The 20,325-nt window shown below is 35.2% G+C and overlaps 1 protein-coding gene across 2 annotated transcripts in view; it reads left to right on the top strand.

The window, feature by feature from the left end:
• Nucleotides 1-20,325, top strand: part of LOC134847979 (triple functional domain protein-like) — a 41,628-nt gene that overhangs the window by 17,080 nt on the left and 4,223 nt on the right. Inside the window, exons 6-8 of one of the 2 annotated variants that reach the window (XM_063865294.1) lie at nt 11,084-11,250; nt 17,476-18,309; nt 19,274-19,383. In XM_063865294.1, the coding sequence (XP_063721364.1) occupies nt 11,084-11,250; nt 17,476-18,309; nt 19,274-19,383 (1,111 nt within the window). Of the gene's footprint in view, nt 1-11,083; nt 11,266-17,475; nt 18,310-19,273; nt 19,384-20,325 lie in introns of both variants that reach the window. The other variant, XM_063865293.1, reaches the window with a different exon arrangement.

Raw genomic sequence — 20,325 nt, 5'->3', positions numbered from 1 at the left:
TATACAAAACTTTTATTTCCCAAATGCACCAATTTGGATAAAAGTACTATGCAATGACTGTATAGTATGTCAACTAAATAAACCTTACCCAAATCAAAAACAAATAGCACAAAAACAAGATTTTAAAGGACAAAGTTTGTACTTTAATCATCGTATCTCATTTGATACTAAAGGACCAATTTCACCCTCATCCGAAGGAAACTCCTACATTATGGTAATTGTTGACGCATTTACACATTATGTAGCACTTAACCCAGTACCACATTGTAACGCTTATTACGCTTACACAACACTCTATGAACACTGGATAGCAAAATTCGGACTACCAGAAATTTTAGTTACAGACAACGGTACAGAATTCATAAATAATGAAATTATCACACTATGTCATTTATATAACATTAAACACAAACCACGTACATCTCATGCACCTTGGACAAACGGCTTAGTCGAAGGTATGAACCGTTCATTACAAGAATATCTTAGATGTATCATCAACGGAAATGATACAAAATATACCGAATGGTCAGCAGATGTAAAATTATTTCCCTTAGCGTATAATTCACAAATTACGACAACTTTAGGAATGTCACCATACGAAATGGTTTTTAACCAAAAGCCACGCAAACCAATAATGTTTACAGCAAATTCTCATAAAAACGCACAAGGTTATTGTCAACCAAATAAAGACTCAATTTGTTATAACCTACCTTTACATACACACGATGAAGATCATTTTCATCACCCACAAATTCTTAAACTAGCCTCCGGTACACACACCGAATGGATTCTAAATAGAGATAAAAAACACAATGAAATTTATCAAAAAATAACAAAAAAGTTATTACAAAGACAAAACATTAATGAACAAATCAATTCACGTTTTACACCAGCCTCCGAATTAAAAATTGGAACATTTGTTTTAATACCTAATTTTAATACACAAAAAGGAATTTCTAAAAAATTACAACCCCTTCGAAAAGGACCATACCAAATAATTGCAAAACCCACTGATGTCACATATAAAATTACCGACTCAAACAAAAAAGAAATCGTTCAACATCGAAACAACCTATTACCTTATTACCCAAAAGAATACGCACTCCGCGAATTAACTCAATTATATTCTTTCACAGGATTAAAAATCATTCAAAATGAACCACATCTGAAAAACACAGAACAAAATGATAACCCCACCGAAAATCAAAACACAAAACCAACCGCCACCAAAAACAATACACAAAACCATAAAGAATCCCCAAAACAAAGAAAAAATAGAAAAATGACCGAACAAATAATACCCCAAGAACAAATCGACAAATCAGAAAATCGAAAAACAACAAGACTCCGAAATCAACCACGTAAAAACTATAAAATATTCATCCCCCAATCTAAAATTTTAAAGAAAGTGGAATTTCAAAAGTAATTTTAACATTATACTTCACAATCTTGAAACCTCCGAAACATTTTTCATTTACATTTTTCAAAATAACATGCTGAAAAGTACGCAATAATTCTAGTTCAAAATAGACCAATAGGATTCATCCAATCCGTCACTTTCTCTAATTCAAACTAAGACCAATTAGACGAATCATATAGAACTCCAGGCACATCTATAACTATAACTTTACGACCTCCAGGTCAAAAATAAGCAAACCACTCCAACTTGACTACTAAAATAAATATCACCATAATACCATACCCCTCCCTTATCTAATAACCCAAAGATCAACAATATTTCCCCAACTCAGACCACGAATACCCCCAAAACAAATTTGTTAACTTAGCCTAAAGTAACAAAATGAACATTTTAATTAGCCTAAAGTATAAAAATCTCACCATACCCCGGATCATTTGACAAACAAAAATAAAGAAAAAGACGACCTCCCGATCATCATGAAAATTGCCCCCAACAATTTTTTACAAAACTCAACCCACTTGTCAAAAAACTAATAAATAATCCGACCACACTTGAAAATCGCCTCAAACAGCAAAAAATATTCGACCAAGAGATCATTTCTTAAATGCTCTTCTCTCAATCAGTTACTCAAATACTCATAAATCTTAAACATTTTTTTACAATACTTGAAACCTTTATAATATTTCTTTTTGATATACTTGAATCTTTTCTAATAATCCTAATCATTTTTTGTAACATTTTTTTAATTTTCTACACTATACTCGAACTATTCCTCCAACTTTCCAAAACCCTTGATTACATCCACAGGTACGATTCATATAACTTGTCTAAATGATACGAACAATTTTCAGTAGAACTGATATTTTTTTATTGTTTGTAATTTTCATAGCATTTTTATCATCCCTCATTTTGACAATATGTAAATGTATAAAGAAAGCAATCCTCACATTTGCCCTAGCAACAATCCTTCTAATTCTTTTTTTGGAAGAATATTATAATAAACACAAAATTTCTCACTAAAGTAATAATTCAAAAAACTATCAAAAATTGCTACCCAACAGTCACAAAGTCAGTCTTCACCGACATCATCCCAAGATAACCAAACACCACCTTCAATTACTCAAAATCCTCAAACATCTACACGAATTTCTTTTCAAGACAATCCATACACTTTTGAAGAACGACATGCTCGTTTATCAGAACCACTAGAACCAGTTCAACGACAAGCACCTTTAAGCGAACCAACATATAACCTATACCCAACACTACCACAAGAACTAAGTAGAATAAGAAATTCTAGTCAAAACCAAAATACAGTCGAAATAAATAGACAAATTATACATCCTCGACGAAACAGAAATTTTCAAACTCCCCGAGTTCACTTTGATATACCTCAATCCCCATCACAAAACACTCCAGAAAACCCCATTGGTATATTACCAGAAACCCCTACGCTTCTTTCACAACGTAGCACCTCAAGCCTACCATCAGATTACTTAGGTTCAACACCAACATCTGAGCAAATACGTGAAAATCCTTTCAACCCCACAAACCAAACATCACGATTTCCATATTGGACTACACATTCATTTACACAAGGTGAACCAAATTTAGTCAATGACCCCATAGATATTTCTACGGATACAACAACATCCTCATCACTACCAGAAACATTATCACTACCATCAACACCATCAATAAGCCAGATTTCACCACCACCTTTTAACTTAAATTTTCCAAATAATCTCGACGCCAGATATCGAGAACAATCATCAATAAATATTCCTTTAAGACTAGATTGGAATACATTTACAGCACCTCCACCATTATTTGGACAACATCAAGAAAGTAACCGCCTTCATAACTGGGCACTTAATAGATTACAATATCGCCAAGATATTCACAACGATATCCGTGATCACAATATTCAAATACTCCAACAAAACAGTTTACAATTAAAGTTTGAAATCACAGTTAAGTTAAATAATATTACCCAACATCCCTACCCATTAAATCCACCTAACATAACAGCTCAATCACTACCACCACCGTTTATAACTACTGAAGTAATATACAAATACGACAGATATACCAAAAACACAATTGGCTACATTACATTTTATAATCCATACTCAGGATTATCATACACATGTATATTCTAAAATTATTAATTTTTCTCCAACTCCTTTTTCTAGTAATCTCAAATCAAAACATAAACCCTTCCCCTCGTACAGGACCACAAGATTTATTAGTAACACATTACGATTGTGAAGAAAATGAACAAAAAACACTACATAAATATGCAATAAATCAAGTATCACAATGTGAAACAGAACCACAAGCTATAGAAACCACAGATGTAATAGCAACACTCTATTCAAAAGCCCGAGCAACAACAGTTACAGGTTATAAATTCACAGCAACATTTTCCGAAAAGAAGGTACATTGTTCACAAGTCTCGAACGGAAACAAAAACCGACTTGACCATGAATCATTCTATCAAAGTAATATAGAACGTCTTTTACATCTCAATCCCGACGATTGTAAAAATGAATTACTTAGACTAAACATCACACAAAATAAAAACTCCCAAAGAAAATTAGTTAATTTTCAAGTTTTTTCAGACTCTGTACATCAATCACAACTTGAAAGACACCAAGGACATATAAAACTAGACGAAAAATACCCGTATAAAGGCGCACACGGACGATTAACCTATGACCTACACGATAAACATTGGATACCACACATTGGTATAAATGACCCATCAAACTGCAAAGCAGACACAAAAAATAAAGGATACCAAGAAATAATGTTTTTTGATTGGAAAATACAACTCGAAAAAATACAACTAACACGAGATTTATCAGATAATACAATGATCTATCAAGGAATCCGATTACCTTGTAAAAATGATCAAGGTTATTGCGACCCTACAACGAGAACACAAGCAACAATTGTTTGGTTCCCCGAAGATACATGTACAACATTTCAAGTAGCAAAAATACACGCTCGTATGATAAAATTTCACGAAAAATATTTTATACAATCAATTCCATATGAACAAGTCCATCCATCACGAAAACTAAGTTCTAATTTTAGAAACATAGACAATATAGAAAATAAATTGACACGTTTTCAAATATATCAAGAAACAGAACTTGCATGTAAATACAGGAATCCACTTCACAGAACACAATACTCTGAAATATTAGTTGAATACGAAAAAGGATTCGACATGACCACTGGAAAAGTAAAAACCGACCCATATGCCACAGGTCATCCTCTAAACGAAGGAACATCCTATATACCAGTTAATTTTGAAAAAAGCAACGGACAACCTGGTGGACATCTAAAACCCCATGACACCAGAAGCACACGCTTACAAGAATTATCACTAATGAATACTACATATTTCGGTAATATCCACTATGATATTCATTTAGATATGAAACTAGATTATACAATTAGCCGAATTTTTCAAGAAATGTCACTCTCCGAATTAGAAACACTACACCAACTATGCGAATTAGAACGAACACAAATATTACAATCACTTGCACTAGCAGTATTAAAAATACCCTATGCAGGATACTTATTATCTGGAAATAGATCAAATTTTTTAGACTATGAAGGAAACATCTTATGGTTTTATACTTGTACTAAAAAAGTATCACCACTATACGTTTTTGAAGATAAACGATGTTATAAAAGAATCCCTATCTTTTATAAGAATAATGTACATTTCGTGGATACACTTTCACGAAGAACCTATTTCTGGGATACCGCAGTCCCATGTGGATCAGAAAACAGCCACAATGTAGTACAACTAAACCCTGATGAAAATAAATATTATCTTCTCACTCCATATCCCACATTAATGCAATCACTCAAAAAATTTTCACCAGAAAGCATTCGCGCTATTGCTCGAAACCCAAATATAGACTTACAATCAATAGGAATCTATTCCAAATCAGATATTCAACATCACATTAGAACACAACAATTCCAAGAATTATTAACACAAATGGACACTATACAAAGACAATCAATAGACCAAAATTTACGCAAACTTGCAGAAACCGCAGGATTTGCCGATATCTACACGCAAGACTATAGCGGATATTTTAAAGACATTAAAGATTATATATATCTAAACGGTGAAAAATACCGTCCCCAAGATATATCACCAATTAACATTTTTAGCTTTGTTACACTCAAAAATGAGATCCTCGATTTTCTAGGATGGCCCTACTACATCTTAGAAAAATTGACTATTTTATACGCAATGTTTAACTTTATTGGATTTCTTTTCTCACTTTTAAAAGGAATCTACAACACATGTGCTATACACACACAAGTCAATCGACAAGCAAGTGTAGCACGCATACTCTTTGCAGGATTTTTTGGAATCTTTTCTACATCTATAAACAAAATTCTTTTAGACGCACAAATAAAAGAATATAACACAAAAATAGCAACACGACAAAATACATACGACGAAGAACATAACAATGTAGACATAACGCCAACGGCACCACAATTACCACCCCTACCAAATAACCATCCACTATCCCTAGTCCCACGAAATTTTCGAAATTTAGCCATCACACATAATCCAAATTTTCGACTCACCACATCACAAAGTCCCATCCAACATATAATGACACACCAGTCACAAGATGATAATACTTATGAACAAATTATTGAACAACCCCATACCACCGCTTTTCAGTCTCAAAATAATCATTTTTTTAGCCCACGATGAGCCGCCAACTTGGATCACTACACCGATCAAATTCCCATCCAACCAATCTTACCTCTCCAATCCCAATAATACCACTTTTTGCTTTTCCGCCACCCGATTTTCCATCTAGTAATGTAACATCAGGCATGAATTCCGACACTAATTCACACATCTCAGTTTTATATTCCATCTCACAACTCAATAATCCGAATATTGAAACCCCCGATGAATTTGCCGACTCAGAACCATCCCCATCCAATAATTTTCATAACTCTCCAAATTTTTCTCAACCCCCTTTTCAACCCATATTATCCAATAACCCTGAACCAATCACTCCCACACCCTCTTATGCTTCCCAAGTTACCCCAACCTACTCCTCATACCATTCTGACCAATCATCTCATTCTCCAGCCACCCCCCGAATCTCCCCAGAGCTAGATAATTTTATTACCCTTCAACAACAACCCTACCACCTCCATACCCCAACCATAAACCAAATCTCCTCCACTATAAATTCATCCAACCCCCCTACCCCTACACCCTCTTCAAATTATACTGAATCATTAGCACCATCATCCACATCAACTGAATCTTCACTCAACACTAATAGAGCTTACCGCACTTTTAAAAGAAAGTTCCCCAACCATCCTTTCCCAACAAAACCAGGAACAGCCCGTGAATACATCAACCACCCCAAGCATACTAACACAAAAGAATTTTTAGCCATCACCTTACCCTCATTCCCACAATACACCTTAAACACCCCCCACGACACTAACGAAACACGCAACTTTGTAGATGAATACGTTTTAATGCCCACTCTCTCTTGGACCTCATATTATCATTTTACTAACCCTCTTTGCTTACCTTTATCTAACACTCACATCGATATAGAGCGAAATACGGACATGCTATATCGACTCACTACACCACTAACCGCTAGACAATTTACTTACGTTGGATATAAAAAATCACTAAAAACACACACTGCACCTAGAGCTAACGAATATACACTCGAATACTATGATCACAACATCATCAGAGCTAACCAAGATCAATTCTTAGACGACGATCGCTTCGCTAATCCACAAATTACTGAGAAATTTTTCATCAAGACACCATATATATTTACACTAAACATCTTCGACCGAAAGTTTGATCACATTATTTCAGAAGCACTAATAGACACACAAGCATACGAAAGTTTCAAAGAACGCTTCCAAATATTTTCACTAACCTTTCATTTCCTTGCACCACACGAAAGAGATTTACACTGCTCACACGATATTATGTTGCGCACTAAACAAACCCACACATATAGTTATTATCGCTTCATCCAAAATCACTTTGACCTACACACACCCTCTAGACAACCACACCATCGTTTTCAATTCATTAATTCCAAATACACTTCACCATTTTTCCTAAATTTCACATATTGCATTAAAGATACTAACCTTCATGGTATTCTTCGTAATTATGACCCCATAACCCAAATGTACATCTTCTGTCCCATCACCAAGACCTTCAACGCCGAAGAATCCCGACCCTTCCTTATCCCGCACGAGTTTGTACAACCCATAGAAATCCCAATTTTAGAATTCATCCACAACACTAAATTCAATCACAAATTATATAATCTAATCCAAAACACACCTTATGAGTTTGCAGTTGGCACTGAAGAACTAACCACTATTAAGGCACTTCAATTGCTTTGGCCACTGCTTCAAACTAAAAATATCATCCGCATCTTAGCTAAACTACTAACAACTTCAGAACTAATTCACGACATCTTCCCCCACGGTTTTTTCCCCGACGACTAACAGGTAAGTATGAATTAAATGAATATAACTAACTAATTGAAATATTAAAAAACTCACCATACTTTATCCATGTTTTCCTTAGATTTTTAGCCTTCATCCGACGATCACCTACAAAAACCACAAAAAACAAATAAAGATCGCAAATTTCATCAAACAGATTTCAAAAATTCTATTAATCTCTTACACTTATAAATTTATAAATTTAATACCAATGCAATAAATTCATTTCTAAAATTTTCCCCACAAGCAGTAAATCTAATTATGATGAAAATTTGTAACTTAAAATTCCCCCATAACTAGCAGTAAATTTCCAAATTCTATGCAGTAAATTAATAAAATACAAATGCAGTACTAACCTTTTGATATTCTCATTTATTCGCACAGAAATTCTATCCACACTCGCACAGCTCGCCCACGAAGAATTGTTTAAAATAATGAATTTCAGTTTCAAGTTTTCACACTCAACAACTCTAACATATAATAACATGTTTCAAACTTTCCTTTAACCCGGTTGGAAAGGAATCATATACTAAACAAAACTAACCAACGCAGCTTACTAAATACCACAAATCATAGAATAACAGCATGACTAAGAAAAGGAAACCAACGGTACCCAAACCGGATTAACCCAGTTTAAAACTGGATAATTTATTCTTTTGAAGACTATTATAAAGTCTAAGAAAGAAATAATAAAACACAAAAAAGTCGAAAGACAAACCCATACCACAAACAATTTGCTTTTTGGAAAAAGGACATAACCAACAAGACATAAGAAAAACCACAACAAACCCAACATAAAACGTTGTCACATAACAGGACCCCTCACAAAAACCGCATGAAATCATACTCCCACTCCTGGCCTAACCCACCAGGAAGGACGTCCTGAGCATGCTCTATAGCCGGCCTAACCCACCGTGCTACATCCACGCTTTGTGACCACACCTCTATTTTTAATAAGAGCTACTCAAGTGTGAGTAACTCTTCAAAATAACCGAACTAAAACAAAAAGCTTTTGTGAAAACAACTAACTAAAATCATAATTAAAAAATATTAAACTAATAAATGTTTTATAAAATGTAAATTACATTATGCAATACATAGATCAGAATACAACACCAAGGACGAACATCTAAAGACAAAACGACCCCACTACACTCGAGAGAGAATGACCAACCACAATCGATATGCCACTCACAATCACAACTCAAAGGATTTAGAGTACGACTTGACTTCGCAGAAAAGGACTTCATTGAACTAGACCAATGACCACCTCGATGTTCAAGTATACGTACAGATCCGAGTAACCAGGCATCCCCTCCACGCACAATCTCCACGCCATTCCCAAACTAGATCAGACACAAAAGAAGTTCTCCACGCAGAACAGAAAAACCTGACATAGCCAACCATTCTGAAATCAGATTTGAGTTTGTTGCGAAGACTTAGTCGTTGTCACTAGAAGACACAACGTCTTATGTCTCTAACTCCAGCTTCCTGGAACTTCTTTAACAAAAAGGAAACAGAAGAAATAAGATGTTCGCCAAACACCAACGTCCATCATCCATCCTTCGAATTGCAGAAGAACTATTCTAAAAAACTCTGTAAAACCCGGATGGGTGGAACCTGATCTAAACTACATTTTATGATTGGATAATTTAGATATTTTACCAATGTAAAGTATTTAATATTAACCAATCATGATCCATCTAACTAACAACCCACTTATTTGTAAGTGCTGAAGTTACTTGTAATTTCAGCACCAGAGAGATTTGAATTTAACTTAGAAATTAGTTGGACTCTCCCGAGCACTTCAGCAACCGCAATAAACCAGTATACCCTAGATCTATTGAGCCTAGCAGAGACTAGTTAAACAACCTGAGACTAGATAGTATAAGAGTAAGATTAGGATCGGTATTAGACTAAGAAGTTGCACGAATCTATCCGGCCGAAAATAAGATAGCGTGACGAGCAGACGGTGTACCCTATCCGAAATTACTCTATGAGTTAACCAACTCGGTCCTAACTCAGAAAGCTGTCGGATAAAAATTCATAGCCAAACTTGCAAAAACTAACCAAACATTTTTCTCAGTTTGAAAAAATATGGGCTTTTGAATTAGCGTTGTATCCTTTTGCTCGACTTACAGATCATACAACAAAATTAATTTTTATCTAGAATACAATGTTTTAGAAGTATAAAAAACACAGAGAAATCATAAAAATAGGAACCTATGAGCTTCTTAGATGTATGAAGGGGCGGATCTAAGATTTTCTCGAGGGCGGATTGGCAGATTTTCAAAAGGCTATCCAAAATTTTGACCATGTATTCTAGACAACATTAAATATTTTAAATGATCTGTGAATTTAGCAAAAGGGTAAAACGCAAATTTAAATGTCCATAAAAATTAAAAACTGCAAATTTTTTCAGGAGTTTTTTTGCACGTTTGGTTATCAGCTTCTATCCGATACCCTTTTGAATTAATCATTTGAGGCAGTCAAGTTGAGCTTGATTTCGTTTTGGTTTCAAGGAGAGTTTTGAGCCACTATTTTTGCGTGACTACTTTTAATATTTTATTTTAGTTCTCTTGAGATTTACAGGGATCTCATTATCGTTTATTGTTCACGTCTCGTTATCAAAAAGGACGATTTCTGAAATCTTTTTTTTAAAAAAATTATCGGGAATCGGTAAAATTTACTAGGAAAGTTTCAATAAACGAAATTGCGGAATCCACTTACAGTTTGCGGATTCCGCTTACAAGTTTTGCGGATTCCCGTTACATTTTTTGGATTCCACTTACATTTTGCGGAATCCACTCACAGTTGCGGAATCTAGAACCACTAGCTATATTTGCTTATTGCGGAATCCAAAAAAGAAATGCCGACAAAATTTACGAAATTCACTTACATTTTGGAACAGGTTTAAAGATTTGTCTCTGGAATCCAGGAACATACAGACACAAAAGTGTGCGCCTATCCAGTGCACAGTTTAGCCTCTTAATTTCTTTGATTGCTAACTTAAACTTCCTGGTTTTGAATTTTGATAATTGAAATTGTATATCAGATCTAATTATTTAATTCTTAACTATGCATTTTTTCTAGGTTGAGAAAAAGCCCCAATGGAATACTTTGACCCGCAGCCGGGACCCAAGTTTGGGGGGTCATTATGGCCATGTGGACCGGAACTACCCAGGACCTCCTGGCAAGGCGGAAGTGAGGTTGAAAACGAAGGCGTCCGTCATCGTCTCCTGGAAACAACCCAACTTCAGGTTGGCAAACTTTTCGTAAGTTTATCATTTTTCAAAAACTCGGTCTTTTTTTGTCGACTCTCAACTTTTGTCCGTTTTTTTTTCACGGCTGATTTGGACGTTTTTTTTCAGGGATTCGACCCCCTGCCGACCCAAAGGGTCCCCCTTTGTACTATTTTGAGATATCCCATTTTGATATCCATTTTTCAGGGTTTTTGTAGTGCTTTGGGAGAGATCGGAAAATCAATTTGGTCGACCAAAAAAAATCCCCCCCCCGAGAAAGTCCTAGATTCGCCCCTGATAAAGACCCAATCGCACCGAAGATTTCTGAGCTGCAGGCTAACTTTTTGTAATAGTGCTAACCAGGGGCGGATCTAGGATTTTCTTGAGGGGGGGGCGGATTTTCAAAAAAAAAAACGAAAATTTTGACGACCTTTTTTTTTTAGGTCGACCAAATTGATTTTTCGAGTTCTCCCAAAGCACTGTTTCGCCCCTATTTTGGCAAAATTTTCTGTGCCGCAGGCAAATTTTTGAAAAAACAGTAAAAAAAGCCGTTTTTGGGCACTTTTTGAAAAACTTTGACAAAAAAATCGCGCTTTTTTTGGCGCGCGCTCCCCCTCAAAGTTAGTATATATTGGCGCCCAAGGCGCCTTTGGAAAGAAAAATTTTAGGGTCGGTCGGCCAAAAATGGGTTTCTGAAAAAGTATCAAAGCAGCGCAAAAGAGCCACTCGCGGGCATAGCGGCCCGGAAAACAGTTCACCGAGCGTCCGAAATCCCCCCCGCCCCCCTCCCCCCCTAAATCCGCCCCTGGTGCTAACAAAAATGCTATTTTTGAGAATCTTTTGGAAAGTTTGAAACTTTGTGCCTTATAAAACCAGTAGTTAGAGCAAGAAATTGATGTAAAAAACAAAACTTGACTATTGTCAGCTCAACCAAAAACGAGATTGCAACATTTATTGATATTTTTATGGATGATTTTGCTATAAACTAATTAGGATTTTATATAACGTTCGAGATCTCATTTCACAACGCTATCTTCAATCCACGTCTGAAATAGTGACTGCATTTTGCATTTTTCTTATGTCTTAATTTGGTCTCTTATTTTTTCGCTCGCTGTCGACGTTATTGGTTTTCGCATTTCATGAATAGAAGTTTGAAATCCGCTCTGAATTTCTTACCAAATATTAGATATAAATAAAAATTGCTCGCATAAACCATTGACAAAAAGATTGAATTGATTCTGTCGCGTAGGTTGAATATAGCTTCATCATTGGCGGAATTTATCTCGGAATCGAAGTTGATTTTAAACATAACTAAAGTCGTGATGCTCAAAACACAGAACACAATACAAACAGCCATCGTTTGTTTTGTTATCTCGGCGTCAAGTCGGTCTCTCGGTGAACTGTTTTCCGGGCCGCTATGCCCGCGAGTGGCTCTTTTGCGCTGCTCAATATGGAGTTTGACTGCTGTAGCAAGCGTGCATAATAGTACTATAAATATTGGCATTAATGATACAACAATGATCGTGATCGGCATTTGAATTTCGAAGAAAGATTGACTGATGATTCGAAAATTCGATACTCGGCATTGGCTTTTTTCTTCATCCAAATCAAATACCAGCAGAACAGGAATATTTACCAGAGCGATGAAAACATACACAGTTATCGTGGCAATGAAGCAACTTTTGGGTTTTCCGATTTCTCGATATTTGAAAGGAAACACAGTGGCCAAACATTTGTCGAGACTGAACAAGGCGGTCATGAAAAATGACACAACACTTGTAAGGTTTGATACGAAAGTGTAAGCGGCGCACATTGTCCCATTTACCAGTTTCAAACTAAATCCGAATCTCTTTAGCTATATCCCCCCTCGGATATCTAGTAACGAGTATCCCCCTATTAAGAAATATATCAACGATTAAGCAGATGGTAATTTTAAACCTAACGAATCTCCCCTCTCTTTCAAAAGGGGGCATATAGTTAAAGAGATCCCTAAATCCTGCAAGAGGCAGAAGCTGGTCGATGATTCCATCAAAGAACGAGCTCTGAAAATCGCAGAGAGCTAAACTGAACATGAACGCAGCACCAGATGAGATATTTTTCCATTTTGATATGATAACCATCACAAAAACGTTCCCGATGCAGCCCAGATTAGACAAAATCACATTGAAAATTTCCAGCATGAAAACAGTGTGGGCTGTTTTCGGGTAAAGTAGCTTCCAAGATTGGTCATTTTCTCTCTCCGCATTGTAGTTGTTGACAGATGTCTAAAAAATTTGCTAATTAAACTTCTGGAAAAAATAACGATTTTTAGTTGCTCTGGGTAGTTTTTTTTTGCCTCAGGCCAATTTCGACTTATCCATTCAACAATATTGGAGAAATGATTTTCTATGCCATCTGAAAGGAGCAGTTTTCGAAGGTTTGGTTATATTTTTATTTTTGACAATCTCTTCCCGTACCGAACTTTTTGGCCATAATCATATCTGATCATTGTAAAATCATGCAAAATTCATGTCTGTAACAGATGTGCAGCATGTCTATATTCGGCATGCACATACCTGCATCAGACCTGCATCAGGTGTGCTAACTGAAGATATGCTCACACCTGCAGCATGCATGATCATGCCTGAACTGAGCATGCTCACACCTGCAGAATACATGATCATACCTGAACTAAACATGCTCACACCTGCAGGATACATGATCATACCTGAAGTAAACATGCTCACACCTGCAGGATACATTATCATACCTGAACTAAACATGCTCACATCTGCAGGATACATGACCATGTCTGAACCGAATATGCTCAAATCGGTATCTTCAGTATTATAAGATAATTAAAGAAATGGTTAAATTGTAACAACATCATAAACTCAGCTTGATAATGTGACACTTTACTTCAAATTTTTAGTTTTTTTTTCAGATTTTTTCTGACATCGGTGAAGTTTTTTGTTGAAAATTTACTGTAGTGGTTAGATGCATCTTTCTTTAATTGCCAGCAGGGAGTCGTTGGTAGCGGGGCGTGTGGATAGTTTTCTCTGTTTCCTGTCAACATAAAACTAATTGTTAGTCAAAACTTCATCACTTTAAATAAATGCTTAACAAATAAAATTAGACAAAAATCATGCGTTGAAAAGTAGTCGCATATTTGTTGTTAATTTATTCAATGAGATTAATAGTATCAACCAATCAAATCTTTTTAATTTGTTCGCAATTATTGTGGCTACTGGTTTGCGAAAATTTAAAGATTTTTATGTTCCAATCAATTTTTGCAAAAATCATGCGTTAAAAAGTAGTCTCACATTTGTTATTAATTTATTCAATGAGATCATCAGTATCAACCAATCAAATCTTTTTAATTTATTCGCAATTATTGCGGCTACTGGTTCGCGAAAATTGAAGGATTATTGGCCAAAAAATTTTGTGACGAATTGCTTCAATTCAATGCTTTATAGTTCAAACCGGGGATTCTTAGTTTTTTCGACTATCCTCGTTGACCCCCTGAAACTAACCTGACGTCCTCCTTTTTGGGATGTAGATGCGACATAATTTTCTTCATTTGAAGATATTTGACTCGAGGAGGTAAATTTGGATAAGCTCATTTCAAACAAAATCTGAAAAAGTGAATTTTTAACAACAAAGACCAATTAGTCAAGATACGAAGTAATGTATAAACAAATATGAATTTGTCAAGTTTTCCATCAGTCGTTATCATGTCTGCGACAGGCATGAACATGTTTCACTCAGGTCTGATCATGTAAGATCCAGGTACGACCACGTCTGTAGAAAAATACTCATGTTCACTTGTGAACAGCCCTGCATAATGGGGGAACAGTCCTGAGAATATTCTCTCCCCTGCTAAATGGATGATCAGCCGTGAAATGGCACAAAAAAGTTCAGTTCATAAACTTCTGGAAAAAATAACGATTTTTAGTTGCTCTGGGTAGTTTTTTTTTGCCTCAGGCCAATTTCGACTTATCCATTCAACAATATTGGAGAAATGGTTTTCTATGCCATCTGAAAGTAGCAATTTTCGAAGGTTTGGTTATATTTTTATTTTTGACAATCTCTTCTCACACGCAACTCGGATTTAAAAAATGACCATTTGTGCGTCTAGTAACGAAACAAATGGATCATTTAGCTTGTTGTTCCGACTTTCGATACGAAAGTAACGAAATATTTGTGCTCGGGGTGGGTTTTTTTTTCTTCGGACAAGTTTGACTTTTTAACTAGCCATTTTTGACGAAATTTTTTTATATCATTCGAAACGTATTGTTGTTTTGAGCTCAAATTTGAAAAGATATTTTAGCTGTGATCGTTTTTCGTAAAGTTATGGTGGTTTGAAGATTGACATTTTGGCCAATTTGGGACAATTAACGCGCGATGATTTTCGCGCTATTAACGCGTTAGCGGAGAGTTAATCCGTCTTAGAAATCGTTCTAAATTGGTTTAAAGAAGCTTATTTGCCATAATTGATTTGTTACAAGGAGCGAAATCTATCCCTTTGTACTTTTTATGGCGCGTGGGGAGATGATTTTCACAAAAAAATTCTAATTTTTCTTTTCATTTTGTTTTATTACATTTATTTTTGTAAAGTTATTACTGCTCCATAGACCTTAAAAGGCAGTCGGAACATTCAGGGCTTCGCCCTGATACGAGTAGTCTTGTTTTTATTCGTTTTGGAACAGTTTCTGAGTCGCATTTATTTGTCAAGTTCAAAAGTTTAGCGCCGATTCAATATAGCAAATTGACAAAATTGACTAATTTATAAGCTCTTTTTAATCTGACCAAATTTGACTCTTTTTTTTACTTTTGAGCAGATGTAAAAATTTTAAGGCTCCATTGAAAAAAGAAACTAAAATGAGCCTTCATTTCAAAAGCACAAAAACCAAATTACCAAATTTATAACGTCCATTATTCTTTCTGCAAAATCTTTGATAAAATGACAGTCGCTGTTTTTAAATTCTATTTGAATGAAAGTTTCTCAAATGATTGCCGTTTGTGCTAGGATAGATTGATTCTAAGTCGACTGGTAATGATTGGATAAGAAAGCAGAAGAAACAAAATTTGTAATACTTTTTTCCTTCAAATAATTGGCATCGAACGTTCACCTAATGTATCAATTCCTCAAAATTATTATGACAAAACTGGTATAGTCAACCCATAAATGGCAAATACCAAAAGGATTTAAATAGATTTGAAGATGCCAAAAAAGAGATTAAATAAGGCAAAATTTGTTTTTATCTCCCAAGGCCCAAAATGATAATAAATTGAAGATAATTTCAATAAAACTCAGGACATTTTAAAATGTTGACATTTTAAAAGATATTTACTTTTGAGATTAAAAAATTGCGAAAGAAAAGTTAAGGTTGCATTTGGGAAATTAAAACTCCGTTCAACCTAGACGAAATTTCTACATAATAAAAGTTTGCTCATTAATTGACTAAATTGAATATGCAAATTTTGTTTGACAAAACTCATGATTCTTCAATCAACCTGTGCAAAATACAACACAAAAGACCATTGGGAAATTAAGGTTCCCATCTTTTGGAAAATTAAGTCACAGGGCAGCATTTCGTCTAAATCAAGGAAAATTTTGTTTTGAGATTGAAATTAATGAAACTATGGTCAACGATAGCCGTTTAACATGAACTTTAAAATTTATTGACGGCATGAACTGAAACTGCACGAATTTTTGACGGATAAAAAAAATAAGAAAACAATATTGACCGCTTGCGCCTTAGAAAAAATTTAACCTCGCGTTCATAATCAAAAATGGGCAATTTGTAACCTCCAAAAAGTTTTAATTCTTCAAATTGCATAAATACATTCTATAATTTTAGCTCAAAATGAGACGGTACAAAATTTTGTCAAAAGGCGCTGGTTTAAAAGCGAAATTAAAAAATATATATATCAAAGTCAAACCGAGCACGAATATTCGTAACATATATTAGAAAATAAAAACCCAAAATGAGGCTGCATATATCAGCACTATGAATGATGAAGTTTTTCATAGCTGGATGGATGAAATTTTCGGTTATGAATTTAATTTTGACAAAAATCCCCCGCCATTTTTTTCAAGAGCAATTTAATTAGCAGATGAAAATTTTCAAGTTGTAGAAAAAAAATTCGAATCCGAACGCAATTTTTTTTCCTTGTAACTGAGAAGGCTAAAGATCAGACTAAAAGAAAAGTAAAAAAACGACTAAAAGCTTCAAAAACTTTTCACGCTACTGTGTTTAGGGGAGCTCATCCGATAACTCGCTACACTGTCGAAATATTCAACAAAGACACTGGCGAGTTCGATTTTGCAGGCGAAGCAAACATCCGCAAAACCGAACTCGAAGTCACCAAACTTCGGCCGGGTGCGACTTGCATTTTCCGAATCATTTCACACAACTCGATGGGCTTATTTTCAATCGGACCCGAGTCTGACCCCTACACTATTCCTATGAATACCCCGGGTGCAAGGAAGAAAAAACTGAGCCCGAAAGAAGACAAAAAGTGGAGCCTAGTTTCTACCCTATCAACCAGTATAAACGACTTAGTCAACCAAACCCAACCCGTTTTATCATCGCCAATTTCATCCAAAAGTCCTCCGGCAAGTTTCATTCAACCTTCATCGCCGGGTCAAAGTTCACTCAAGTTCATCGACCATTTTGACATTTTCTACAACATTGAGGCCGAAATAGCACGAGGACGGTTTTCAAAGGTCAGATCAGTTCAGCACAAGACAAGTCGAAATTATTTCACGGCAAAATTTATACCGAAACATCTTTTGAGCCGAAACGCTGCAGAAATGGAATGTCAAGTGATGCAGTTATTGCAACGATGTCCATACACCTGCAAACTATTGCAGGCGTTTGAAAATGACACAAATTATATTTTAGTAATGCCTACTTACTCAAACTATCAGCTAATACCCTATATAATTAATTCTGTGGGGGACAAATACACCGAAGCTGTGGTGTGTAACTTCATGCAGCAGTTGATTGCGGGTCTTTTGTTCATTCACGGGGCGGGTATCATTCACCTGGACTTGAAGCCTGAAAATATAATCATTTCACAAGAGACTCGGTGAGTGTTATTACACCCAAATAAGCCTGCCTAAAGAAATTAGCTTTTTTCTTTGAAATTTTTCCTCTCATGAAGTTGATTTTAAAAAAAAACGAAAAACGAAAAACGAGAAAACTGATAGATCCCCATAATTTTGAGTGAAAATTATCGCAAACGATCAGTTTAGCTAGTTTTTTGGGCTTTAGCGGAAATTTGTACCAACTGAAACCTGCTCCCCCATTGATTAAAAACTCAACCTCTTCTTCCGCGTGACAACTTCAAATAGTTTCTAGCTTAGTTTAAAAAGCAGAATTGAGGAAAGCGTATCTGACAAAATGAAAAATTGGGCCAACAGTGAGTAATGTCAGATCCAATTTTCTTACTAGTTTCCAATCTGATGTTTAACAAACATAATACGTTTGATTTGTTTTTTTTTATAATATCCAATGCGAGTAATTGGGACGACGGGACGAGTAAATGGTTTTTTTTATATAATATCCAATGCGAGTAATTGGGACGACGGTGCTTAACTTCATCCAGAAGAACTTACCTTCATACGGGTTTCTAAATTAAAGTTTGGGGCATTCCTAAAGGCAGAAGGTTCGCAGAACAGAAATTTGCAAAAATCAATCAAAATGAGTATTCAACTAAGCAGTATTCAGTCAGTCAAAAAATTTTCACAACAAATGGAATGAGAGTTTTGAAAAAATTATGGTTTTTTTGTTGGTAATTTTCTGCTATTCGGTAATTTTGCTAAGATAATAGCCCCCGAAAAATAGAAATCTTATTCACTACTTGTCCCTATTACAATTTGGGGCATCAGGTAAGGTCTTCATACAACACTTAAAATGTATGACTTAAGCGCTAAATTAGATCTTTTCAAGGGTAGAAAGTTTTTTTTTACCAGGAAGGAGGCGTTACATGTGGAAAGAACTTCTTAGCAAGATCTAAAATGAGGTTAGTCATTGGTTCTGTTCTGTTTCAGTCTTGTGATCTGTGACTTTGGGGAGTCTGTGAGCATCTATGATGGGTACTACGTGGCACCAGTCTATGGCAACTTCGAGTTCAAACCACCCGAGATACTCTGCAAAAAAGGCAGGTTCAAAACAGGATCGAAACCCACAAAACCCACTTTTCAATATTTCTAATTTATAGTTGCGGTGTGTTATTGCTCTGGCTGTTTAGAGGAAAGAAAATGACGGAACATTTGTGCTCGGGATGTTTTTTTCTCCTGACAAATTTCGACTTGTTGACTAGCAATTTTTGACACTGATTTTTGTTGTACTGAGCTCCAATTTGAAAAACTATTGCACCTTTAGTTATTTTTTTTTTAAAATAAGGGGGTTTAAAGACTGCCAATATGGTCAGTTTGCGTCAATTATTGCGCGATAAATTTCGTGCTATTACCATGTAAGCGGAGATTTAATCCGTCTTAGAAATCGTTCCAAATGGATTGAGGCATGCGCTTTGGTCTAATTAATGCTTTGCTATATGCAAATTATATAATTTTGTACTATTCAAAGCGCGTGGAATGATTATTTCCAAAAAAACTCAAACAAGTTTCATTTAAAATTTTTTCTTTTTTTTCGAAAATTTCATAATTTGTTTTAATTTAAACTAATAAGAGAAATTAAAATGCAGCCGGAACATTAGAAGCTTTACCATGATAGGAGCAGTCTTGTTATCAGTGAATGCTATGTTACGATGGGTTACGATGTAGAGTAAGAAATACAAACCTGATCATAATTGGTAGTTTGCATCTTATGCCAATTTTCATTTTATTCTAAATTAGAAAAGTGGAAAAGAATCTCAAATACTTATTTGATAGTATCAAAAATTTAGGATATGTAAAAAAAAAATTGAATGACATAATGTATAAGGAGAAAGGAGACGGGTTCGTACGTCACAATAAATTACAAACAGTACAAGCTACAAGATAATGTTTGACTGAGGAATTTCTCATCAAATTTTGAGAATTTTTGATCAAAATTCTTCACTATTTTTTCAGGCACATGAAGCGTTCGAAACTGCAAGTTT

Source organism: Symsagittifera roscoffensis, chromosome 6 (assembly GCF_963678635.1).
Source record: "Symsagittifera roscoffensis chromosome 6, txSymRosc1.1, whole genome shotgun sequence".
NCBI classification, from domain to species: domain Eukaryota; kingdom Metazoa; phylum Xenacoelomorpha; order Acoela; family Convolutidae; genus Symsagittifera; species Symsagittifera roscoffensis.
This window is presented reverse-complemented; position numbering and strand designations above follow the sequence as displayed.